This window comes from Liolophura sinensis, chromosome 8, assembly GCF_032854445.1.
Source record: "Liolophura sinensis isolate JHLJ2023 chromosome 8, CUHK_Ljap_v2, whole genome shotgun sequence".
In the NCBI taxonomy this organism is placed as follows: domain Eukaryota; kingdom Metazoa; phylum Mollusca; class Polyplacophora; order Chitonida; family Chitonidae; genus Liolophura; species Liolophura sinensis.
In genome coordinates, this window is record NC_088302.1 from 56777890 (window position 1) to 56804883 (window position 26994).

General features: G+C 41.9%; 2 protein-coding genes across 2 annotated transcripts in view; one reads left to right on the forward strand and one right to left on the reverse strand.

Moving 5' to 3' along the window:
- The first annotated feature begins 4924 nt into the window (after positions 1-4924).
- On the forward strand, positions 4925-19711 carry LOC135472448 (fibroblast growth factor 9-like). The gene is made up of 3 exons (XM_064751963.1): positions 4925-5576; positions 15452-15555; positions 17581-19711. Exons 1-3 carry the CDS (start codon positions 5393-5395, stop codon positions 17776-17778), a joined length of 486 nt encoding a protein of 161 aa, XP_064608033.1. The 5' UTR covers positions 4925-5392; the 3' UTR covers positions 17779-19711.
- A 3888-nt stretch (positions 19712-23599) lies between these two features.
- The window catches only part of LOC135473017 (nucleoside diphosphate-linked moiety X motif 6-like), a 38789-nt gene continuing 35394 nt past the window's right edge, over positions 23600-26994 (reverse strand). Inside the window, exon 7 of the mRNA XM_064752788.1 lies at positions 23600-25145. Within this exon, the coding sequence (XP_064608858.1) occupies positions 24811-25145 (335 nt within the window). The 3' untranslated portion in view covers positions 23600-24810. The remainder of the gene's footprint in view (positions 25146-26994) is intronic.

The following is a 26994-nucleotide window of genomic DNA, read 5'->3' on the forward strand; positions in this document are numbered from 1 at the left end:
TTCTGATGCCAGGGCTTCAAAATCCGTACGTCCCTTAAGGTACCATTGCTGTGAAGGCGTTGTTGTGTCAAATTTCCTAACATGAGAGAGAAGGTCTGACAGCAACCTGCGGATGGCCGTGGATTTCCTCCAGGCTCTGTCCGGCTTTCTCCCACCATAAACCTGGAAGCCGCCGTATAAGTGAAATATTTCTGAGGACGTAGAGATGTAGGTTCAAACCCGGTCTTGGACACGGCATTTGTATATTTCTCCCACTCTCACTGCGTTTGGTGCCTTGGTGACAAAAAGTGATCGACGGCGCTCGTGAGAATGATTACGTCACGCCTTGTCTCCACCAGTATGACGTGTGTTTATCGTTACGTCACCGAATGTCATCGTCACGGCGAAATGCACTGAACTGTGATGTTTGATCAACTGAACTGTGTCCATCCACTTTAATTGGCTCCATCCACTTTAATTGGCTCCTGTGATTTTACATTGTGATTGTCAACTTTCTAGAACCATAATCATTCATTCATCTTTCTGGGACCGCTTTATCGGCTTACTTTTTCACTTTTGCGCGAGTTTAGGGAACCATGTGATACTTTCTGCCTTGAAAAACTCGTCTATACTTGTAGTAGTTTTAATCCACCTATAATCAGCACCACACGGCGCCATTTTTACCTGGTAAAGACCACAGTAAGGTACTGACTCGTTTGACTTATTTATTTATTCGGTACTTTACGCCGTACTCATATTTTAATAATAATATGAGTTCTCATAATATTTCACTCATACAACGGCATCCAGAATCATGGTGGGAGTAAACTGGGCAGAGCCCGGGGTAACCCACGACAATCCGCAGGTTTGTGACAGGCCTTCTCACGTACGGCCGAAGAGGAAGCCAGCATAAGCTGGACTTGAACTCACTGTGACCGCATTGGTGAGAGGCTTCTGGGCTAGCGTGTGCTAACCAACTTATGGGCTAGCGCGCTAATCAACTGAGCCACGGAGGCCCCTCTGACTCAATTGATTATTTATTTTAATGATTAGGTATAGTGTAAGCTCTAAATGATTTAGTATTGGCAAAACGAAAGGAAAAATATTTGTTTTCAAAAACGGTTATGAATTTGATTTTCTCACGTTACGAAAGACGTGTTTATCACGTCGTCTTCATATCGTTTTGTAAATTGTCTTAAGCTTACTTTTAAGCAGTAAAATGATGGAAGTAACGATGTGTCAATTAATAAAGAACAAGAATTTCCCACTTTAAAACATTTCAGCTTTTGCACTTAGCATGTAGTCTTCAGAACGCATATGTCACGAACGTTTGTTGGCCCCTTTACTGTTTTGTGAAAGGTCTAACACTTTGAGATTGGTAAAATCTGACTTTATTCTTACTTAATAAAAAGTTCTTTGAATTTCTGCGTGGCCATCCGTTAAACATTAAGAAGACTTTAGGAAATACTCTGCAAGGGAAAAGTATAAAGAAGGAACTCCGTTTCCGCCTAGCTTAAAAGTATGACAGCTGACGAATTGTAGCTCAATGGTAGTACATGGAAGCTTGTTCTCTGACGTAGATTCATATGACAATTAATAAGAGAAAAAAACACTACACAACGTCTGCCAAGAGAATTAGTGTTACCATCTCCCGCCGCGTTCAGAATTTACACTGATACCGCTTCATGCCCTCAAGGTGCTCGATCTTACCCCTGTGACGTTATGAATCCAAGATTATTTGTCCCGGGGTAATCGAATAACGCTGATCTTTGAGCGAGTGTGTTTTACTGCAGTCAAACGGGCGTAATTTCCAGCTCGTCAGATCGCCATTTCATCGTCTGCAGACCACATGTTGTGAAAATGAACGTAAATATTGTGGGAAGTGCTGTAAACAATAAAGAGAATGTTTGGCCAGACCCTGGACTCCTCGGCTCATCGCCAGAGTCTTGATTCAACCCTTCTTCCATCAGCTGACCCCGGCAATGAGTTAGTGGAAAATTTGCAGACACGTGAAACAGACAAAGTCTTCCACAGCAAACAACAACTAAAGAAGAAACGTTTCTGGGAATCGCGCATTTATTCAGATTCAGTAGCGATCCGCCCTGATTCTTGTTCTCATTCTTTAAAGAAATCACCAGTTAGGTCGACTTTGAGAAATGCCATCTGTGAACAGATTTATCTGGAAAAGTTTTACAACGATTCCTCTCAAGGTCCAGGAAGGCAGTTTTACTATCAACCGGAGACGAGGTCCTGTCACGGATGCTGCTTGTTTGCTGTTTACGATTTATGCGATGACTTTGTGGTCGGTGGTGTTTTTGATGGAAGGGAAATTTGGCAATTATTTACCTCAAAATAGATTAACATAATCCATGCAGCATTGTACACCATATTAAAAATCGTGACATTCAGAGAGAAGGAATGTTCTGTGACATTGTTAACTGATAACGTGCATGCATGCATATGGATTGCGTCAGGAATACTCAATACATCTTAGAATCATGGGCATTGTGTCTCTATAATAATTGCCACGCGGGTTTTTTTTTTACACTTACGATAATGGTTATTTTCCGTGTCAGTTAATAAAATATCCTTGATATATAAGTTGAGCTTCATGATTTAGTGCAATGCCTGTTGTGGCCCGTCGCAGGTTTCCCTGATCGCCTACAATCTGATCTTAGTATTCACGATATTTGCAAATCAATCGACATATTGATCCATCTGCAACAGAGATTTGAATTAGTACTTTGGACACAATTAAGAAAATGGGCCAGAAAAAATGGCGCTTGCTTGTTTTGTTGAAAAGTTTGGCCACGTGACATTTCGAACTTATCAAGTGACGCATGAGAAAAACACATCTCGGTAATAAATAATTGAACGTAATACCAGAGCGTGACTAGTTTGTTTAATAAATCTGTCAGGAATAAATTCCTCGCTGTTTTTTAACCGATGTTCTATTGTAATGACCTATGAGTTCAGCGCCGTAGTCGCGTGCCTTTGCTCCATTGTACTTCACAAACGTGTCAACCGAAAACAGAGCGTACTGTCTAGTTCTGTGGCCAGTTTTATTGACTGAGGCTTATTAGCTGAACTATATATATATATATTATATATATATATATATATATATATATATATATATATATATATATATATATATAATATATATATATATATATATATATATATATATATATAAGCCTATGTATGTATATACGAGAGAAAAGAGCACAAATAATTTGTCTATACCCCCACGTCACCTGTACATGACTGTAAATTGCTATCGCAATAAGACTAATCCCAGGTGGTCGATGATACAAAGTGAAAAGCGTGGTCAGTAAGTATAGTTCTCGAGTCTTTACATCTGTGTGATGTTGAAAACATTGAAACAAATATACTGTGATGGTATAATGAATATGTCGAGGTAGTGGACACCATAATATGTTCAGTCTGTGATAGGTCCTCTGTAATACCACATGGTAGATAAAAGATGCGCTTAGAATGCCAGGTTGAAATTCCGGGCATATTTATTACCACTGACATTTCGCATGACCTACGAGATTTATCGAGGATGCGCTTATCGAAAAACTTATCGATTAGATGTGAGAGTATATCTTGTGGGGGGCCGGGGTTTTAAGTTAAACATAAGGTAATCATGTACCAATCAGCCGGTTTTGTAAGTTATAAAACCATGGAAAAAACGCTGTTCAACTTGACAAGTAGGAGTAGGGAAATACTTAGAGAAAACAAGTCAACATAAGTTGTTATTTCTTATGTAACAAAACATTGCTTAATAAGGTGAATTTCGGGTATGTTATTGTAACAATTTTCAGCTAAATTAACGATATGAAACATAAATTTAATAAACGAACTTTTGATTTAAGTTTAAGGTTGCTTCTTGATCCTGGGCCCAGAATATTTACACCGTACCCGCTCCGTAGTTACTCACTGGAGATTGATGCCCTAAACACCAGTATAGTTACACCAATACTGCCTCACCAAAACGTAATGCCCTAAACACAAGTATAGTTACCACAGGCCAGTATTGCATCGCCAGGGTGTCATTCTCTTTAACACCATAGTTACATCAGTATATATAATCGTTCCGCTCCAAATAAAAGAGGTCCCAGTTTCAAATCCAGCTGTTGCTCTTTTGGCTGGAGCTTCAAGTTCAAATTTAAATGTGGTCAGAATTCGTTAAACCACTATTATCGCACGATATAGTGGTATTAAATGAATGTTGATCAACGAATAAGTATATCACACAAGGTGTTGATCTTTTTTGTCAAATGTTAGTATTTTTTGCCACTATTCCTGGCGACTACGCAATAAGAGGGCATGTACACCAATATTCTCCGTTTGAGTTGAGCATTGGGGGGTGGGAGTTGGTTATGTGTCTTTTAAGGACCGATCTCCGTATATCAAATGCGTCATGAAGTGCAAATTCCCTAAACACTGACCTTACCCATTTAAGACGATGTTAATATCAATGACTCAATGCCAGATTTTCTACTCGGTCAGAGGCCGTAACATGTGAGGTAGTACAGTTTATTTGCCCCGCACTTCATGATGTAACACGTGTTCGCTAGAATATATTGTTTAGGCAGTGTTTACGCACAGTTACTTATCTTTCACTTACCACTGCGCTTATTGCGTGTTGTTATCAAAACCGAGTTTGAAGCTCAGTCGGAGATTGAAAAACTAAAATCAACAGGCACACGTGTTACGATAAAACTTGACAGATTTGATTACATCCATTTGTGAATATGCATGCTCGTGGGTTTGTGAAATTAGCCGCATCTCGCTGATTGTGATTATCACAAGATGAACGTCTTGAGAGTTGCTTGTTTGTGGACGGCTATATAAGGATAGACACCAGATGTGGGGGTAATCCTGTACATGCCTTCTACCTGATCCGTCCTCCACCCCCTCCCCTCCTCCCTCCCCCAGGGTGTGGGCATGTGTGCCTCCGTCTATGATCGAATACCGGGGAAACTCCCCGTTAGCATAGCTTCTGGTTAACATCATATGGTAAACAGAAGACAAATTCCTTCAAGTGTACTACTGACTCAGAATGTAGATTTTCGGCTAAATTCAGGCGGAGTGGAGTTGTGTATAGCTACCGAATACTGAGTGATACATGGTGGTCCCGTGCTAGCGGACTGTGAGTAATGGCGGAAGCCAGTCCTCCATGCCAGCTTCTAGAGATGAACAAGACATGAATAATCCCGACAGGAAGCAGTTTATGTAAGACTTTGTACGCCTTGTCTGACATCTAGCTATTTCGGCTTTAAAGAGTCGTTCATGTGAGTGCCAGAAGGGAAAAGAGAAGTTATTGTGTAGCTGTCAGCCTCCAGTCGTCACGGGGAACGGCACCTCTTGTTAGTCTGATCAGATCAGTGCCGTCGGGTATAACATGTGTGACGCTCCGGACACCACCGTGGTCCACGTCCCTCCTGGATTTACCGGACCAAGCGAATCGGGAAACAAACCGACCTTCTGGGGACCAAGGAAGAGATTGTGCAGCCGAACTGGCTTTAACTTGTGCATAGCCCCAACAGGAAAGGTGTATGGCACTTACAAAGAGTCGGACAAAAATGGTAAGTGGGACATATCTAAGAATAGTGAGGATCTTGCACTGGTTCCTTTCTTTACAATTTCTTCATTTTTTTGCTATGTATGTTAAGTCAGAGAGCTGACGTCAAGCATTTTACTTTCCGCGCTGCTTGCATCCCTTGCTTTTCCTTCAATGCGTCAGCGGTGTTTTCATTTTTGGAGATCAATATGGGCGGTAAAGGCACATTCGTAGACAGAGACTTTGCGAATTTACGAGTTTGACCTTGTTGCCAAAATGTATCTAGGTCGCAGTATGAGATCTGTTTAGAAGTATTCATTTTATACGCCGCCCAACTGAGGTAATTTTATGTACATTCCTCATAAATTACTGTAATTTGCATTGAGACATTCTGCTAAATTTTGCACCGTGGAGTTGGCTCAAAACGTAACTTTGACTATCCTCTCAACAGCGCAACCGAAAGAGATTCCCAGACCACTTGGTACAGCTTCAAATGGTAGTGTAAGTTTGGGCCCTAGAGCCACATACAAGTGGATATACTCTCGTTGGTGTAACACTGGTTGTTCCAAGACAAGCCTTGAGGCCATAGGTTAGCCGTGTTTGTAAAAGTAGGCAGCGACATCATGTTTAAAACACCGCGGCATGGTTTTACATATAACCATGTTAGTGTGATGGATCTACGAGCACTCAGTTAACGTCTCCCAAACATCCAGACTGTTGGCTGCATTCTCATAAACACGGCTTTCGTGTTGAGTTATGGGGAACTGCCTGTACAACACGTTGAAGAAGCTACTAACTAATTATGACCAAAGTCCATTAATTACCACCAAGGTCAGCAACAGCCACACAACCCTTAAAGCAATGACAGTTGGTTCTGGTTCACAACAGTCAGTATGTCGTCAGTACAGCCAGAAATCACAATGCGGTAGTAAAGCATTCCGTTACCTCATGGGAACCTCATGTTCACGCTGATGTTCTCTGACGGCACACATCCTGCCGCATTTTATACTACCTGGATTCACCGCACTTATATGAGGCAACAGTCAACGTTGAAAAGACAGGATAAGACGGAATCTGGTGCCTTCTTGAAAAACGTACATCACCTTGACATTACCCAAGAATCAGTAAACACTCCACCACCGGGCACCTGCATCAATACTCCGCTCTCCCCACCATCACTGTCCTCTCGCTGTTTCGGCTCCATACGTTATCGCATGCTGCGGCAGACTATGGTTACATGTCAAGGCGAGTTCTCGCTCGTCAAGGTGCGTTCTCGCTCGTCAAGGCACGTTCGCGTTTGTCAAGGTGCGTTCTCGCTCGTCAAGGCGCGTTCTTCCTCGTCAAGACGCGTTCTTCCTCGTCAGAGAATACTTTGCCATCTCACAATCTTTAGGTAGCAAATCCGTGTCTATTATGAAATTGGCCCTATGTTGACATGCAGCTAACCTTGAGAGCTTGTCCTGGCTAATCACTACACGATTAACCAATGGGGTGACCTGATCCAATCAAGCCCTCACTGAATCAGCCACGGCCTTATGCCAGGCACCTATCGCGGTGCGATCCCTTGTATCCGAATTTCTAAGCTCTGTCCGCGTCGTCACTGCTGTATTTGGTTATATATACTGGTATTTGATTAGTGTTATAAAGTCCCAAAACTTTTCACGTATACCGTAGAATACTTTATAGGGTGACGAAAACAGGAGTAAAATGACTCCGTCATGTTATACATGTAGATCAGCATGGCGTCAACACCCATCTGATATACGACGACATTTGCATAGACACCCTCTGACCTACTGATCGCCTGACTCAGGATCTGTATTTGAAACAATTATGTAGAATGTCATGGCGTTGCGTTTGAAAGACTTGATATTGCGATTACGGTACTTGAATGTCAGTCAGTGATGTTTATGCAGTGTAGTGTCTTGAAGCTGTCAGCGACTATATATAAAGGGATTATTTACACATGTACTTCTGCGAAAACTTGTAATCCTATCATACAATAGGCTATCGTAAACAAATGATATAATTTGTCTGGCACTCCTATATGATTTGTGCCTGTGAAACTGTCTCAGTTAGGCTAAACAAGATATTCCTTGTCAACAGTTCTGTCAACAGGTCCCGCGTTCGCTCATTGATTTAAGTCGACAAGTAACTTCGGATACATCTAGGCATCCGAAACAGGTACAAGTGGGCATCCGAGACTGGCTGATAATGAAAGTGTAAATAATCCACACTGGGAGCTAACGTTAGTGTGTATGTGCAGTTTGTGGGCTCGCCTGCCATCGGTACAAAATGAAAGGTGATGAGTCAGTGTGTATGTGCGGTTTGTGGGCTCGTCTAGTGTCAGTACAAACTGAGAGGTGATGAGTCAGTGCGTATGTGCGGTATGTGGGCTCGCTTTGCTTCAGTACAAACTGAGAGGTGACAAGTCAGTGTGTATGTGCGGTTTGTGGACGCGCCTAGTGTCAGTACTAACAGAGAGGTGACAAGTCAGTGCGTACGTGCGGTTTGTGGGCTCGCTTTGCTTCAATACAAACTGAGAGGTGATGAGTCAGTGTGTATGTGCGGTTTGTGGGCTCGCTTTCCTCCAGTGCAAACTGAGAGGTGATGAGTTAGTAAGTATATGCAGTTTGTGGGCTCGCCTAGCATCAATACAAACTAAGAGGTGGTGAGCATGTTCTGTTTTTGGGCTCGCCTGGTGTCTGTACAAACTGAGAGGTGATGAGCTAGTGTGTATGTGCGGTTTGTGGGCTCGCCTGGTGTCTGTACAAACTGACAGGTGATGAGTCAGTGTGCATGTGCGGTTTGTGGGCTCGCATGGTGTCATTACAAACTAAGTGGTGACAAGTCAGTGCATATATGCAGTCTGTGGGCTCGCCTGCCATCGGTACAAAATGAAAGGTGATGAGTCAGTGTGCATGAGCGGTTTGTGGGCTCGCCTGCCATTAGTACAAACTGAGAGGTGATGAGTCAGTGTGTATGTGCGGTTTGTGGGCTCGCTTTGCTTCAGTACAAACTGAGAGGCGATGAGTCACTGCCTATGTGCGGTTTGTGGGCTCGCTTTCCTTCAGTACAAACTGAGAGGTGATGAGCCAGTGTGTATGTGCGGTTTGTGGGCTCGCCTGCCATTAGTACAAACTGAGAGGTGACAAGTCAGTGTGTATGTGCGGTTTGTGGGCTCGCTTTGCTTCAGTACAAACTGAGAAGCGATGAGTCACTGCCTATGTGCGGTTTGTGGGCTCGCTTTGCTTCAGTACAAACTGAGAGGTGATGAGCCAGTGTGTATGTGCGGTTTGTGGGCTCGCCTGGTGTCTGTACAAACAGAGAGGTGATGAGCCAGTGTGTATGTGCGGTTTGTGGGCTCGCCTGCCATTAGTACAAACTGAGAGGTGATGAGCCAGTGTGTGTGTGCGGTTTGTGGACTCGCCTGCCATTAGTACAAACTGAGAGGTGACAAGTCAGTGTGTATGTGCGGTTTGTGGGCTCGCTTTGCTTCAGTACAAACTGAGAGGTTATGAGTTAGTGAGTATGTGCGGTTTGTGGGCTCGCCTAGTGTCAGTACAAACTGAAAGGTGGTGAGCATGTTCTGTTTTTGGGCTCGCCTGCTGTCTGTACAAACTGAGAGGTGATGAGCCAGTGTGTATGTGCAGTTTGTGGGCTCGCCTGCCATTAGTACAAACGGAGAGGTTATGAGCCAGCGTGTATGTGCAGTTTGTGGGCTCGCCTGCCATTAGTACAAACGGAGAGGTTATGAGCCAGCGTGTATGTGCAGTTTGTGGGCTCGCCTGCCATTAGTACAAACTGAGAGGTGATGAGCCAGTGTGTGTGTGCGGTTTGTGGGCTCGCCTGCCATTAGTACAAACTGAGAGGTGATGAGCCAGCGTGTATGTGCAGTTTGTGGGCTCACCTGGTGTCTGTACAAACTGAGAGGTGATGAGACAGTGTGTGTGTGCGGTTTGTGGGCTCGCCTGCCATTAGTACAAACTGAGAGGTGATGAGCCAGTGTGTATGTGCAGTTTGTGGGCTCACCTGCCATTAGTACAAACTGAGAGGTGATGAGCCAGCGTGTATGTGCAGTTTGTGGGCTCGCCTGCCATTAGTACAAACTGAGAGGTGATGAGCCAGTGTGTATGTGCGGTTTGTGGACTCGCCTGCCATTAGTACAAACTGAGAGGTGACAAGTCAGTGTGTATGTGCGGTTTGTGGGCTCGCTTTGCTTCAGTACAAACTGAGAAGCGATGAGTCACTGCCAATGTGCGGTTTGTGGGCTCGCTTTGCTTCAGTACAAACTGAGAGGTGATGAGCCAGTGTGTATGTGCAGTTTGTGGGCTCACCTGGTGTCTGTACAAACTGAGAGGTGATGAGCCAGTGTGTGCGTGCGGTTTGTGGGCTCGCCTGCCATTAGTACAAACTGAGAGGTGATGAGCCAGTGTGTATGTGCGGTTTGTGGACTCGCCTGCCATTAGTACAAACTGAGAGGTGACAAGTCAGTGTGTATGTGCGGTTTGTGGGCTCGCTTTGCTTCAGTACAAACTGAGAAGCGATGAGTCACTGCCTATGTGCGGTTTGTGGGCTCGCTTTGCTTCAGTACAAACTGAGAGGTGATGAGCCAGTGTGTATGTGCGGTTTGTGGGCTCGCCTGGTGTCTTTACAAACTGAGAGGTGATGAGCCAGTGTGTATGTGCGGTTTGTGGGCTCGCCTGCCATTAGTACAAACTGAGAGGTGATGAGCCAGTGTGTGTGTGCGGTTTGTGGGCTCGCCTGCCATTAGTACAAACTGAGAGGTGACAAGTCAGTGTGTATGTGTGGGTTGTGGGCTCGCTTTGCTTCAGTACAAACTGAGAGGTTATGAGTTAGTGAGTATGTGCAGTTTGTGGGCTCGCCTAGTGTCAGTACAAACTAAGAGGTGGTGAGCATGTTCTGTTTTTGGGCTCGCCTGGTGTCTGTACAAACAGAGAGGTGATGAGCCAGCGTGTATGTGCAGTTTGTGGGCTCACCTGCCATTAGTACAAACTGAGAGGTGATGAGCCAGCGTGTATGTGCAGTTTGTGGGCTCGCCTGCCATTAGTACAAACTGAGAGGTGATGAGCCAGCGTGTATGTGCAGTTTGTGGGCTCGCCTGCCATTAGTACAAACTGAGAGGTGATGAGCCAGCGTGTATGTGCAGTTTGTGGGCTCACCTGGTGTCTGTACAAACTGAGAGGTGATGAGCCAGTTTGTGTGTGCGGTTTGTGGGCTCCCCTGCCATTAGTACAAACTGAGAGGTGATGAGCCAGCGTGTATGTGCAGTTTGTGGGCTCACCTGCCATTAGTACAAACTGAGAGGTGATGAGCCAGCGTGTATGTGCAGTTTGTGGGCTCACCTGCCATTAGTACAAACTGAGAGGTGATGAGCCAGCGTGTATGTACAGTTTGTGGGCTCATCTGCCATTAGTACAAACTGAGAGGTGATGAGCCAGCGTGTATGTGCAGTTTGTGGGCTCGCCTGCCATTAGTACAAACTGTGAGGTGATGAGCCAGCGTGTGTGTGCGGTTTGTGGGCTCGCCTAGCATCAGTAAAACATATGTAAACCGCAGTAAGACGATGGATTTAATATGGTCACATGGCCATGTGACGTAGATGACGACGCGGGCTCGCGCGGATTTGGCCATGACCTCAGCTACAAGCTAAGGCTTCGCTGTTGGCTTTACTTGTAGCATCGCTGCTCCACTGTATAAATCTAGAAGAAATCAAAATACCAAAAATGTTCATGAAGCTATATTTTGGCATAGCAAGAGAGGTGTGCTAAATATCTATTTGGAATGAAATTATTAGGTGACAAGATCTAATAATTCATGGTGGAAAACCAAGCTTGTGTGAAGCCTTGACACGTTTTATGGCTTCCTGTACTAGTGCATTCATACACAAAATCAGTCTCCTAATAGATTGTAGATAGTTATTAACTATAATTATTTATCTTCATTGAACTGTTTTGGTTAATTTAAGGCATAAATTCAACCATATAAATGCGAGATTTACATTTGTTTACTATACTGAATCATATATTACTATGATTAATTAGTTATTATTTTAAACAGTTATGATTCGTAGTAATCTAGCGTGTATCACAATGGCGGTCTCCGTGGCTCAATTGGTTAGCGCGTGAGCATAATGTGTTGACCCAGGAATCTCTCACCAATGCAGTCGGTGTGAGTTCAAGTCCAGCTCATGCTGGCGTCCTCTCCGGCCGTACGTGAGAAGGTCTTCCAGCAACCTGCGGCGGGTCGTGGGTTTCCTCAGGACTCTACCCGGTTTCCTGGCCGCCGCCGTATAAGTGAAATATTCTCGAGTACGGCATAAAAACCCAATGAAATAAATAAATAAATGCATCACAATGAAGCAAGAATTGCACAATGTAGAAAAGTTATCCACAGTCTATAGAAACGGGCCATTCCACTCTGTCATGTAAATAGGGACGTACAACTCATCAGTTTTACACAGAAGTTTGACTCACTAACTTTCTAAGATTGACTGCATTTGATTTATGAATGCAATCATTTTTGGGTCTGTGCTTTATAATTGCAAGATACCGTCAACCTGTGACGAGTCGGTTTCACGCAGGTTACACTGCAAACTAAATCGTGAGTCGCCCTGCAAATTCCAGGCCAAATTAAGTCAGCAGTCGCCATACAAATTACACGCCAAATTAAATCAAGAGTCGCCATGTAAGTTACACGCAAAATTAAGTCGGCAATCGCCATGCAAATTACACGCCAAATTGCGTCAGGAGTGTTCATGTAACTTACACGCAAAATTTCGTCAGGAGTCGCCATGTAAGTTACACGTCAAATTAAGTCAAGAATTGCCATGCAAATTCCAGACCAAATTAAGTCAGGAGTTGCCATGAAGGTTACACACCAAATTATGTCAGGAGTGGCCATTAAATTAAATCGGGAGCCGCTATGTAAGTTACACGCCAAATTAAATCAGTGGTCGCTATGTAAGTTAAATGCCAAAATAAGTCAGGAGTCGCCATATAAGTTACAAGCCAAATTTAGTCAAGAATCGCCATGGAAATTCCAGGCCAAATTAAGTCAGGAGTTGCCATATAAATTAAACGCAAATTATGTCAGGAGTCGCCATGTAAATTAAAAGCCAAATTAAGTCAGGAGTCGCCATGTAAGTTAAACGCAAATGATGTAAGGAGTTGCCAAGTAAGTTGCAAGCCAAATTAAGTCAGGAGTTGCCATGGAAATTACACGCCAAATTAAATCAGGAGTGGCCATGGAAATTCAAGACATAATGATTAAGTCAGGAGTTGCCATGTAAGTTACACACCAAATTAAGTCAGCAGTTACCATGTAAGTTATGTGAGTTATGTAAGGAGTAAGTTACACGCCAAATTAAATCAGCGGTCACTATGTAAGTTACACGCCAAATTAAGTCAGGAGTTGCCATGTAAGTTACACGCCAAATTAAATCGGAACCCGCCATGTAAGTTACACACCAAATTAAATCAGCTGTCGCTATGTAAGTCACATGCCAAAATATGTCAGGAGTCCCCATATAAGTTACACGCCAAATTATGCCAGGAATCGCCATGGAAATTCCAGGCCAAATTAAGTCAGAAGTTGCCATGCAAATTACATGCAAATTATGTCAGGAATCGCCATGTAAGTTACACGTCAAATTAAGTCAGGAATCGCCATGTAAGTTAAACGCACATGATGTAAGGAGTCGCCAAGTAAGTTACAAGCCAAATTAAGTCGGGAGTCGCCATGGAAATTACACGCAAATTATGTCAGGAGTCGTCATGCCAGTAAAACACCAAATTAAGTCCGGAATGGCCATGCAAGTTACACGCCAAATTAAGTCAGTAGTGGCCATGAAAATTCAAGGCCAAATTAAGTCAGGAGTTGCCATGTAAGTTACACGTCAAATTAAATCAGCGGTCGCTATGTAATTTACACGCCAAATTAAGTCAGGAATCGCCAAGTAAGTTACAAGACAAATTAAGTCAGGAATAGCCATGTAAGTTAAACGCACATGATGTAAGGAGTCGCCAAGAAAGTTACAAGCCAAATTAAGTCGGGAGTCGCCATGGAAATTACACGCAAATTATGTCAGGAGTCGTCATGCCAGTAAATCATCAAATTAAGTCCGGAATGGCCATGCAAGTTACACACCAAATTAAGTCAGTAGTGGCCATGGAAATTCAAGGCCAAATTAAGTCGGGAGTTGCCATGTAAGTTACACGTCAAATTAAATCAGCGGTCGCTATGTAATTTACACGCCGTCATGCCAGTAAAACATCAAATTAAGTCCGGAATGGCCATGCAAGTTACACGCCAAATTAAGTCAGGATTTGCCATGAAAATTCAAGGCCAAATTAAGTCAGGAGTAGCCATGTAAGTTACACGCCAAATTAAACCGAAAGCCGTCATGTAAGTTACAAGCCAAATTAAATCTGGAGCCACCTTGTAAGTTACACACCAAATTAAGTCAGGAGATGCCTTGTAAGTTACACACCAAATAAAATCATCGGTCGCTATGTAAGTTACACGCCAAATTAAATCAGGAGCAACCATGTAAGTTACACACCAAATTAAACCAAGAGCCGCCATGTAAGTTACACGTCAATTTATATCAGCGGTAGCTATGTAAGTTGCACGCCAAATTAAATCAGGAGTCGCCATGTAGGTTACACGCCAAATTAAATCGGGAGCAACAATGTAAGTTACACACCAAATTAAATCAGCGGCCGCTATGCAAGTTACACGCCAAATTAAGTCAGGATTTGCCATGTAAGTTACACGCCAAATTAAATCCGGAGTCGCCATGGAAGTTACACGCCAAACTAAATCAGGAGCCACCATGTAAGTTACACACCAAATTAAGCAGGCATCACCATGCAAGTTACACGCCAAATTAAGTCGGGAGTGGTCATGTAAGTTACACGCCAAATTAAGTCAAGAGTTGCCATGTAAGTTACACGCCAAATTAAATGGGAAGCCGCCATGTAAGCTACACGAAAAAATAAATCAGCGGCCGCTATGCAAGTTAAACGCTAAATTAAGTCAGGAGTTGCCATGCAAATTACTGCACCAAATTAAATCGGGAGCCGCTGTGTAAGTTACAGGCCAAATTAAATCAGCGGTCGCCATACTCCAAATTACGTATGGAGTCGCCATCTAAGGCACACGCCAAATTAAGTGACAAGTCGCCATGTAACCTACACGCCAAATTAAATCAGGAGTCGCCATGTAACTTACACGCCAAATTAAATCAAGAGTTGCCATGCAAATTACACGCCAAACTAAGTTATTAGGCTACATGTACCATGCAAGCCAACTAAGTCATGTGTTGTGGTGCAGATGACACGACAAATTAAGTGACGAGTCGCCATACGAGCACATGTAACTAGCAAAGCAAAATGAGGTCATAAATCGACATTCAGGTTACACGCCAAATTAACCCGAGTCCTCATGCGTCATACACGAAAAATTAATCGTAAGTCGTCATGCACCATACACGCAAATTAAGTTATGTGTCGTGGTACAGATGACACGACAAATTGTGACGAGTCGCCATACGAGTACATGTGCCTAGCAAAATGAAGTCATAAATCGACATTCAGGTTACAGCCCAAATTAACCCGAGTCGTCATGCAACATACCCGAAAAATTAATCACGAGTCTGCATTTATGTTCCGTACTGCCTTAAGCCATTAGTCCTCATCTATGCTACTGGCAGGAGCTAGACAACTATCGACTAAATCTCGTCCCCAAGGTAGTATTGATTGGTCATTTTCATTGAAGTTTAAATACTAATGCATGTAAAGATATGTATGTGTATGTGAAGATATTGCTGCTAATCAGATGTGCCTGATATACGTGACTTTGTCTTTCCTTTCTCAGCGAACTTGGTCCTGGAAAGTGCGTCTCCTGGAATTGTATCCATCAGAGGAGAGGAGTCCAACCTTTACTTAGGCTTCAACAACAAAGGTCGGCTGGTAGGGATGGTAAGATAATAGTAATGACTTACGGGTGGAAGGCGGTTATGGAAGACGTCAAATAGAGTTACTAGTTAAATATGGATGCCACCATTGTCGTCAAAATTGAATTACTAGTTAAATATGGATGTGATATGGACGGCGTCAGAATTGAGCAATTAGTTAGAGTCCATAATATGGATATTACGGATGAAGTCTACATTAAGTTAATGGATGTTTTGGATATTATCGATGAAGTCAAACTTAAGTTATTGGTTTTTTTGGTTATTACAGACGAAGTCAAAATTAAGTTACTGGTTGTTTTGGATATTATTGATTATTTCAAAACTGTTACATTGAATATGTTGGATGTAATTGACGAAGTCAAAGTTGAGTTACTGGTTCTTAAGGTTATTAGAGATGAAGTCAAACTTAAGTTTTTGGTTGTTTTAGATATTATGGAGGAAGTTAAAATTAAGTTATTGGTTGTTTTAGGTATTATGGAGGAAGTCAAAATTGGGTTATTGGTTGTTTTGGTTATTATGGACGAAGTCAAAATTAAGCTATTGGTTGGTTTTGGATGTTGAGTTAAAAAATTGAAGAAAAAGATTTAATCAAAGTTAAGTTATTGGCTGTTTTGTTTATCATGGAAGAAGTAAAAATTATGTTATTGGTTGTTTTGGTTATCATGGACGAAGTCAGAATTATGTTATTGGTTGTTTTGGTTATTATGGACGAAGTTAAAATTAAGTTATTGCTTGCTTTGGATATTAAGGGCGAAATCAAATTTGAGTCACTGGTTGTTTTGGATATTGTGAGGAACATCAGAATTGAATTACTGGAGCTTGTTGCTCAAAACTGTATTAAACTTAACCCAGGCTTAAATCTGAATTTATTTATTTATTTGATTGGTGTTTTACGCCGTACTCAAGAATATTTCACTTATACGACGGCGGCCAGCATTATGGTGGAAGGAAACCGGGCAGAGCCCGAGGGAAACCCACGACCATCCGCAGGTTGCTGGTAGACCTTCCCATTTACGAAAGTAGAAAGTAGAAATGTCAACGATATATGAACAAATGGATATTGGTTCCACTCAAGTGTATAGTGTATGACATTTTTTACTGATATATTTTTGATTTCTTATGAATTATTTTTGTCGATCCAGTATACGGGAAGCGCTTAATATGTTCACCTACTGACAAGTCTATTGCTAGGGTTTCTACAACCAGTTAGCGGGGTAAGCCCTCTCTCTATCGGTCACATCATCGCCGTGATGTACTAAATAATATACCTAACATAACCCCCAGCTGTTTATTATGAACCCGGCAGCATTAGGAATGCACTGCCGTATCATCAGCCAAGACTGAACTGTAGGCGGAGGGATTTTGGTAAATTTACACTGGCGATGTCTGTTTACTTATGAGAAGCATCACTATATGGGCTTCTGATTTTATAATCAGTCTGGATCGCCTAATGAGTTCTTCACAATGATTAATTAGCGAAGTGTTTAAACTAGCCAGCGTATATCCGCAATCGGCCTTGGCAGGCCACTTGACTAAGATGTACACAAATGGAAGCTAACGATGCATGTGTTCGATCTTTCCTCGAAATCATTGCTCGACCAGATGTGGGACGAGCTGCTGCGCCATAAATCACAGGTACGGACGAGGCATCACCGAGCTCTGGCACCCGGCCATAACGTTCTCAACACAGTCTGCCCTATAGTTTATGTAGTTCCGCAAAATTGCCCTCCCTGTTGACCCGAGTAATGGATCCGTATCCTCCTCCGAGAATCTGACGTCTTGTGCATCCGCGGCAAAAAGTTAGACGCTAGATACGTGTTATATTTACAGTGAAATTTATTTGCTGGATGTATATAAATATATATTTATATTGCTTTGTAATATCTCTGCATTTGTGACCTAGTTACAGTTTTTTTGTAGTTTTTACCTCCACGCTTGTTTACAAGGATTTTCGCAGGGCTAAATAAATTTATATATACATATACATTTATTATGAAAGAGTTTATAAATATTATTTTGAACATTTCAGGCAGCTCTGGGGGAAGAGTGTTTATTTGAAGAGAGAATTCTACCGATTATGTACAGCGTCTACTTGTCACACAAATACGCCGACAAACACTGGTACATCGCCATCAACAGACGGGGCAAAGCCAGGAACGGGAAAAGGACAAGACTGGAGAAGAAATCGAGCCACTTCTTGCCTCGGGAAATCACGGACGGCGTGTGAGACTTGTGTTACGCCATCAACTTTCAAGTTAAAGGAGACCAATCATCCAGACTATTCAAACGGACTACGACCGCCAGATTTGACTGTCGGACTCTTAGTTTTCGCTATATATATCGTGCGTGTTATTTCATTGGTTTAGTTCAGACAGAAGGCTTCACATGGGTAGCACCGGTTTTAACCGGTGGTCGAGGCACACTTTATACATTCTACTATACACGGTGTCATATTTTGTAATCATTGCTCCGCCGTTATGTAATAAGGTGATCGCTTTGCCTGCCTGTTTTACTATAACTGTTACTCTGACACGCATCATGAACTGTCAGATTTGACATGTGGTCTTGGTGTGCGACGCGCTGCTCACATATGTTAAAGTGACACTGGTAAGACACGCTGCACCTGTAAGCCAACTAGATACAAACACACCATCTGCAAGTCTACACCACTACCACGTTCTGTGGTAAGCTCTAGGTCAAGGTCAGGTCAAAGGTTAGCCGTAACTAGGAAGGTTTTTTAGTGAATGAAAAGGGCAAACACTTGATCTGACTTCCTACCAAACTTCTGGCTGTTATGTCTAATACAGATGACGACCTCGAATCAAACACTCCCGTCAGTTTTGCTCGGTTCCTGTGTACGCCACGGTAACCTTAACAATATAGCATTGCACATTACATGTGTGTGGCAACGAATTTTTTATTTAAAAGACTTCTAATAATAATTTGCTTTAATTATTTTAGATAGTCAAATTTTCACTCGTCTTTCACATCAACAAAAAAGCATTTGTTATTACCCGTAGTGCCCCAAGGGATATGTTAGTATTGTCTATAGTTGATCTTGAACTTAAACTGCATCTTCAACGACTTCCCTACATAGGTCAATGCGGTTATAAGCCTCTGTACGATGAAGTCCACTTACATACGTCAGCTTGCATACAGTGTCTTAAGTTACTGTTGGGGTTAACACATGCGCATTAAATCATCGATTTACACCTGTAGTCTTAAGGGATACACAGTAAGGAACTACAAAGGAAGTTTATGATGTTAAAGGTAATCGAAGATAGTTATGCTAAAGATAATGAAAACAAATAATCCTTTTTGTCCATATTTTGTATCTCTTAGGAACGCCTCAATTTTATGCATATGTTCCATCAATCGTCGGAAACCTTCGAAAATAAGAGTTCTATAGACGGCTATCGCAGTTCATGTCACAATTGCAGGTTACTTTATATCCACATTAACCGATGGGGCCGTAGGAATACTGTAGTTTAAAGTCATCTTTAAGCCCCAAGAAGAAAGCTGGGGATATCCTCTGCATATACGTGCTCCTATATACATGTATGTTCGACATCGCGAAAATTGTACTATGCCGGCACTCTACCTGAGGATGCAGAACCTGGAAGCAACGACAATTATCACTAAATGTGCACTGAATACAGAAATAAATCCGCATGTTCTCTATACGGTGTCATTTACACACCGTATCTAAGCTTAGGAAGTTATTAAAATTCTGCAATACTGCATTGTGCAAGTCATCTGTTTACAGCAAAGCAAACCACCTCCTGATTACTCTGGTGAAACAGGCTAGGGTACAGATCTGTAGTTACAAAGTGTGCATAGGAGGCCGTGTATAATTGTTAAGGTACGTGTAAACCAACTACATGTGTCTAGAAAAGATGCTGACCAAACTGTCCAGGCTGCTATGCAGGCCAACGAACTGTATATACCTCTCTCTGCATATATAAACACATGTACAATGTACTTTTTAAGATCCATTTATACTAGATCATACATCATACAATCAATGGATTCAGTTGAAACCAATCACGATTGAAACTGTAAAATATTTCCGACCAGGCGAACAATAGAATATGTAACAGAGTTATGCTAACTTACGCATACAATTCTCATGGCGTCAAATACAGTTATTTTCACTATAATTTGTTTCTATCGTATATATTTTTACCACACAGGAACAATTTACACCGGGCCTTTCCAGTGATCAGGGAACACAATGCAATGTTTCTGTAGCTAAACAGCTTCCCGGCGGACATCCGCGTGTTTGATCTTAAAGCACTAAGTCATTTGGTTATCATTTCGTTGGTATTTTTCTACGTAAAGAATATTTCACTATTATCCTGGGGGTCAGGTTTGTGAGCGGAGGAAACCGGACGGAGCCCAAAGGAAACCAGACGGAGCCAAGAGGAAACAATGCACAACTTCTCGTCAGGTACCAGACAACTCCTTGACATAAGGCCACAACCGACATAACGAGGGCTGGATTCAAACCCTCGTTCGAATGGACCACGAGTCCGTTAGTGGTTTGACAGGACCTTGTGGATTCCAGTAGTCGGGTGATCAGCAATATATCTGGAAGGCCAAGTCTGCAAAATGGTTGAACAAGAGCACTGCACACAGTAAATAGGTCTACACTGGTCTTGAAGTGCCAATGAGACGACCGAAATTTCTTCATCAGTATAAACTGTTAATAGTCTGTTAAACATGATATACCGGATATACCGGATTTGTACAAAATATTTATGAAATGAAAAAAAAAAATCCGAAATGCCGTCATGATTATGACTCCTTTTACATACACCTACAGGTTCGCACCTCAGTAACGATCATGACATAACTTCTTAACATTAAACGAAAAAAAAACTCTCGCATCAGTTATCCTGTAAATGTATGCAAAAGTTTTTAAGATGCAAGGGTCCAAAGACAGACAAGCCAACAACAGCCCTACCTGTCACGGGTATCCATACTGAGAACCTGTAATTAGATATGTGATCGGTTGGCCAATGAGAAGGGGAATCCCCTTAAATCACTGGTTTCGAAGTGCGTAACACCGGATTGTCAACAGGCCACCAACCCGTTCCTCAACAGGCTTTGTTACACCAGATGGTCAGTAGGCCACCAAACCGTTCCTCAACAGGCCTTGCTACACCAGTTTGTCAACAGGACACCAAACCGTTCCTCAACAGGCTTTGTTACACCAGATTGTCCACAGGCACCAAACCGTTCCTCAACAGGCCTTATTACACCAGATTGTCAACAGACCACCAAACCGTTCCTCAACGCGCCTTACTACACCAGATTGTCAACAGGCCACCAAACCGTTCCTCAACAGGCTTTGTTCCTCCAGATTGTCAACAGGCCACCAAACCGTTCTTCAATAGGCTTTGTTAAATTCTGATAGTGAATATTACTGAGGATTTTCACGGAAGTCAAAACGAATGTTCTTACTCTACCTATATGAAACTGTCCAGTCCAAGAAAAGCATAAAACAAACATGGGTTCCCACTTCGATAACAGAAAGATTGGTTTTAAAGCTAATGGCAACACTGGTTCCCCAAGAAATATGCAAAAGAAGAGTTACAAGCAATGCGCAATAGACGAGCTTACAAGAAATATGCAACAGACGAGCTTTCCGGAAATGTGCAATAGACGGGCTTACAAGAAGTATGCAATAGGCGAGCTTACAAGACATATGCAATAGACAAGCTTACAAGAAATGTGCAATAGACGAGCTTACAAGACATGTGCAATATAGAATGATATACCATGGTAAAATCTCCATTGACTGAGTGAAACACAACGAGCAGGGGCTGAAGGCACGGCCTCCCAGATAGAAACCAGGTCAAACATATCACTCTATCTGCTTTATCGCTGCTGTAACGTAAGTTATTATTCTTTTGTCAGAGTTTTTCCATTCATATAGCAGATAACGGTTTCAACAGAAGTTATTCATGAGGGTTCTACTTGGTCGGGCTGTATCAGTCAACGGTGGCCACACTGTTTTCATTACCGACTTCACCAATACAGTCTATGATGCAATGGTATGCAGTTCCACAAGGATTTCAGCGCTCTGCAATATACCTCTTACTGGCGATGCTTTGACATTCCACGCCGACGTGATAAAACAAACTGTTTGGTACACGAATATCGTTAACAAACATGAGTGTAACTCTTCTTTCAACCCGACAAGAGCATGTACTCAATTGTTGAAAGATTGTCAGTCGTTCTTTAGTTCGTCTTTCAGTACCTGTCTGGCGCTCTGGAAAAGCCTGGCTGAGGAAGAGCGAGCGAGATTGGTGTTCAAAAATGTATTCCAACTGAAACTGTGCAAAATGTACAACATCACGGTGCTAACAGCACACGGTGTAACTCTGATGATTGCCATACATTACCCACATTATGTTACCTATATCCAGATTGAGCCATCTGATCACTTATATCTTACAAGAGATGCATCTCCACCCTGAAATTACTTCATCAATGACACTAGACCACCCACCATAATGCTCGCCGCCGTCGTATAAGTGAAATATTCTTGAGTACGGCGTAAAACACCAATCAAATAAATAAATAAATCAATGACACTAAACAGGTGTGGCTTCGCGATACCAGGTAAACCAAAAGTAGAACTGTCCAAAACGTGTATCAAGCCAGGAGCAAAATATACAATTTATTGAGACCCTGATGTGTCACGGTTTGATTTTTGATCCGAGCTGTTGGGGTACGGTTGGGTAGTAAGATTCCCAATTCGCTTGGCGTGTTAAAGTCCTTTAAGCTCGAACGGTTCATGACTTGACTATGTGTCATCAATTTTTCACATCATTCTTGAATTATTTTTCGTTGACTAAGATTTGTAGCATTGTGGCTGAGTGATGAATTTCTAGGCGTAAAGAAAAGCGTGAAGATTACCCCTCGGGCTGGGCTCACTTCAGTATCTCCAAACATAGCGCTTAGTAGTTGTTAGTCTTCACGGTTTTATTTTAATGAATTGTAAACGTCTCTATCTTTGTTTGCTTTTCTCATTCCCGCTTACCTTAACTAGCTGGGGTAAATTAGTGTACAAGGCGCTTTATACCTGGCGCCAATCTCAGCTCAGGATGTTTATCATAAATTGTGGACATCGTTTGTGCTGTGCATTAGATCTCATTTAGGCGACAAAAGTCTACAGGTATTGCCCTGACTCGATGATTAAAACAGCAACGGCTCCGACAAATCAGAAAGCGGAAAGCTGTTAATGGCTAACTCCAGAATACAATTGGCGACAAGCATTCCTTTCATACCACAAGTAACAACAGCAATCCAACTTTCCCGCCCCTAAGGAGCTAAGCGAACTGCTAAATTAAACCCTTGGGTTCACAGAGAGAGGCCCAGACTCTACACCCACCCGCCCGTCAGGAGGGATTTACAGTCTCTTGTGTATACAACCCTGACATAACACACATACTGTCCACATCTGAATGACTAGTACAAAGCACAACCCACACAGACCCATTAGGTTATGCATATTACCTTCACACTGTATAAAACATAAAGCCCTTTAGTCACAATGGCAATGCCACTCTCAGCCTTGTACTTGTTAAGTACCTCGGCTGAATTGACGTCTGGCGAATGCATTCAAGATAGATTGTGGTTTAATACGAATGGACCCAATCACGACATTGCCGTGATGTAACACGTATAGCTTTACAAATCCCTTCAACATCGACAGCTTTGCCACCCCGAGATTGCCTTCATTGTAGCGCCTCCCACATCTCTCAACAACACTCAAGACAGGCATTGTCACAGTCTTAGTTTGGATACTAACCAGACAAAAGGTCAACCAACTATCGGCGTGAAATCCACCTGGCGGCGCCCAGATTCCATAAAACATAATGGACCGTCTTTTGCCCATACGTTTCGTTGACGTTCGTTTGTGGCTAGTGTTGTACAAACACACACGGTTCAATAGGTCCTCCGTAATTAGCGATTATAAACACAAACACTAACACTCCCACAACAGTCGCATTTTTATTATCAGATTACTACACATTTTGTTCTACTTGTAATGCATATACACTACATCCACGTTATATTTATTTATTTCCTTGATTGGTGTTTTACGCCGTACTCAAGAATATTTTACTTATACCACGTCCGCATTATAAGATATATTAATGAATATATACATGTTGTGGCGATTTCTTCACACATGTCCATAAACCGACGGCCATGACTTTTAGAGTATTTTTGCAACCATCTAGATAACAATAAATACGCATCTCATTTTCGGATGGTATTTAGTACTACTTATTAAATATGTAACTTGTGCAATGTTCCATATCCTCCAGCACGGACTGACAGATCGGTGTCTACGACATACTAATGGATCAAAAAATCAAATAGAACTGAGGACATTTTAGGACCTGCTGCCCAATATATGAGAAAATTTGTTGCCTTCCTTTCAATAACAGCGATCGGCATTAAGTCTGTATTACTCTCGTGTACAGGCACTTTGCACTTCTGTTAGACAAAATAGTTCGGTGACTCCCACTTTGTATTTATTCAATTTTATAATGCAAGAACCGTTTAATTCAATATTTTTTTGTTCTCACGATGAAAATTATCACTTCATAAACTATTAAAATAATCTGAATGTTTCAATTTATTTGTAAAGAGCTACCTTCATATTCCAAGGTAACAACTTTATTAACGTGTACAGCAGTATTAGACCTTTTCGTGAGTGTTTCATGCAGTTCACCCTACAAATACTGATTTTACCTCGTGAATCCTTGCAGTCTTGTCAATATAGATGCAGATGCACATGTTTTCTGGGTTCATTAAATATAGTCACAATATTCTGTGTACTTATAGCAAATATAATATAGAGTTAATGCTAAACTGATGTCGCAGTTCCTCGTCAACGATTGATTCGTTTATCGTAATGTATATTATTGTGTGATGAAAGTCAGGGGTGAAGAAACATGATTTCAGATTATACCTTATAGTAACCGCCTGCCCTGAGGAGTAACCGCCTACCTTAGAAGTAACCGCCTACCTTAGGAGTAACCACCTATTCAGAGAAGTAACCACATATCCTACATGAGGCTGAAACCGCCTACCCTGAGGAGTTTTCCGCCTATCCTAAATGATGAAGTAACCGCCTACCCTGAGGCAAAAACAGGTGCTAAACCAAAATGCAATCCAATTACTAGTATATGAAAAGGTTGAAAACACTAGTTTATTCATGTTGACAATTAATATGTCACAAGTGGCACCATTCATCCGGCAGAGGTCGGTGGAATAAGTAATATGTCAAGCCTTTATGTATAGATTTCATTTTCTCCTGAGTTATGTCTACATTATCAAAGCCTTGTTCACAGCCATACATGATGATCTTGGCGAGCCGTTTGGTTATGGGTGTAGAAGTGGACTCAAGTAAGGTTTCGGCTGACATCCACTGACATTTGAGGATTTCTGTTTGACAGGGATGGATTTCAAAGGTCTTTGGCCTCATACGACAAACAACGTATATATCTGACCGTCCAAAAGCACCGGGCTGCTGGTGTTGCTGTCGAAAAGCTAGGACCGACTGGAAATCTGAAAAAAAAACATTGTCAGATTATACTCAGTTATACTGAGGAAAAGTCATCACTGGTCATGTCGTTACTGAGGAAAAGTCATTACTGGTCATGTCGTTACTGAGGAAAAGTCATCACTGGTCATGTCGTTATCGAGGAAAAGTCATCACTGGGCATGTCGTTACTGAGGAAAAGTCAACACTGGTCATGACGTTACCGAGGAAAAGTCATCACTGGTCATGTCGTTACCGAAGAAAAGTCAACACTGGTCATGACGTTACCGAGGAAAAGTCATCACTGGTCATGTCGTTTCTCCTACACAATGGAAATATATTAATGTTATCTTATTAATCAGAAGGTTTCTCTCCACAGCAAATTTGGTCAACGACATTACCCCAAAACAGAGAACATATGCCAAAGCGTACAACATATACTCATTTCTTAATGTTTGTTAGAAACAACACGACAAAAACACTCAGTATATAATTACTTTTTTCACAAGCTTTCGGAAGTAACTGCTTCCATCATCAGGTAAGTGGCAACTGCCGGTTTCTTTTTTGACTGGGGTTCAGGTCGTGCTCGCAAATATTTTGTCACTTATATGACAGTCTTATGGCAAGAGTGCCTGGACAAAACCACTTTCCTTTGGCAAATCATTGGCGAACTTTCACTCGTGTGATGTATATATTGGTGGAAAGCAAACAATGTCCAACACACTTCATCTAAAGCTACTTAAGGATAAAGAGCTCTAAAAATCGAGGTAGGCATCACAAAATAAACCACTTACAGCTATGCATAAATTTACTTTGATTTATTTTATTTTAGATTTTTGTGAAAAGAGTTAAAGGCGCTCCAACATTTGAATTCTAAGGCGGGCTTTATAGATCATACTATCAGAGGTTAGAAACTCTGACGTCACAGGCTGTTTATCCGACTCTAAGCACGACACTGAATGTTTGAATAATGTTCTCTAATATTCCTTCCTTCTGGTGATCAACACGAAAAAATAGTGATGTGACATCAGAGTTCGTAGATACCGTCAGTATGCCTCACAGAGCCCACCATGGTATTCAAACATTTGAATAACTTTCAACACTCTTCAAAAAATCTGAAAACATAAACGAAAGACTTTTTACGCATAGTTTTCAGTTGTCTCTATGTAGAACCTTACTTCATATTTTAACTTTATTTTACTATAAACAGCAAGAATCTCGACGATCACCCGCCCGGGGTTGTTATGCATGGGTAAAAAGAAAATTGCAAGTGATAGCATTATAGATAAATATTCAATTGAAAACTTTTACGTATATCGAAAATCGAGGTACGCATTTCTATCATTACAAGTATTTTGTATGTCCTTACAGTTCACTGAAGATCTTGAGGATACATGTAATTTGTGTTCTCATTTCCGTGCAGGGATTGAAATGATAACCACAAGTTCAATGGGAACTCGCCATGCATGCTGTAATAACGTACGTATGGTGGACTCACTGGACAGTTTCAGTATGTGAGTATACGCTGGATAACAAGCAAAATAACAAGCTGAAAAATTAAGCCAATGTGGAATGGATCAGTGCCAGATAGTAGCAAATAAAAGCTATATAGGTGTGTGTCAGATGGTATGATAGATGTGGTGCCGACTGAATGGTAACCACGGCTGAGCAAACAGGTGGGAAATTTAATTATCTTGTTGAGAACAAGGTGGTTCTTGTTTCAAGGGTAGAGATCTAATGACCTTCAGAGACCCGTTAGGCAGGGAGACAACCTTTAGCTTCTTCGTGAACACTTGGCACTCATGTCTACAGTTAGGAATGTGCCTCTAATAGCAAAATGTAGCCCAGTATATATTGCTCACGAGCGATAACGCA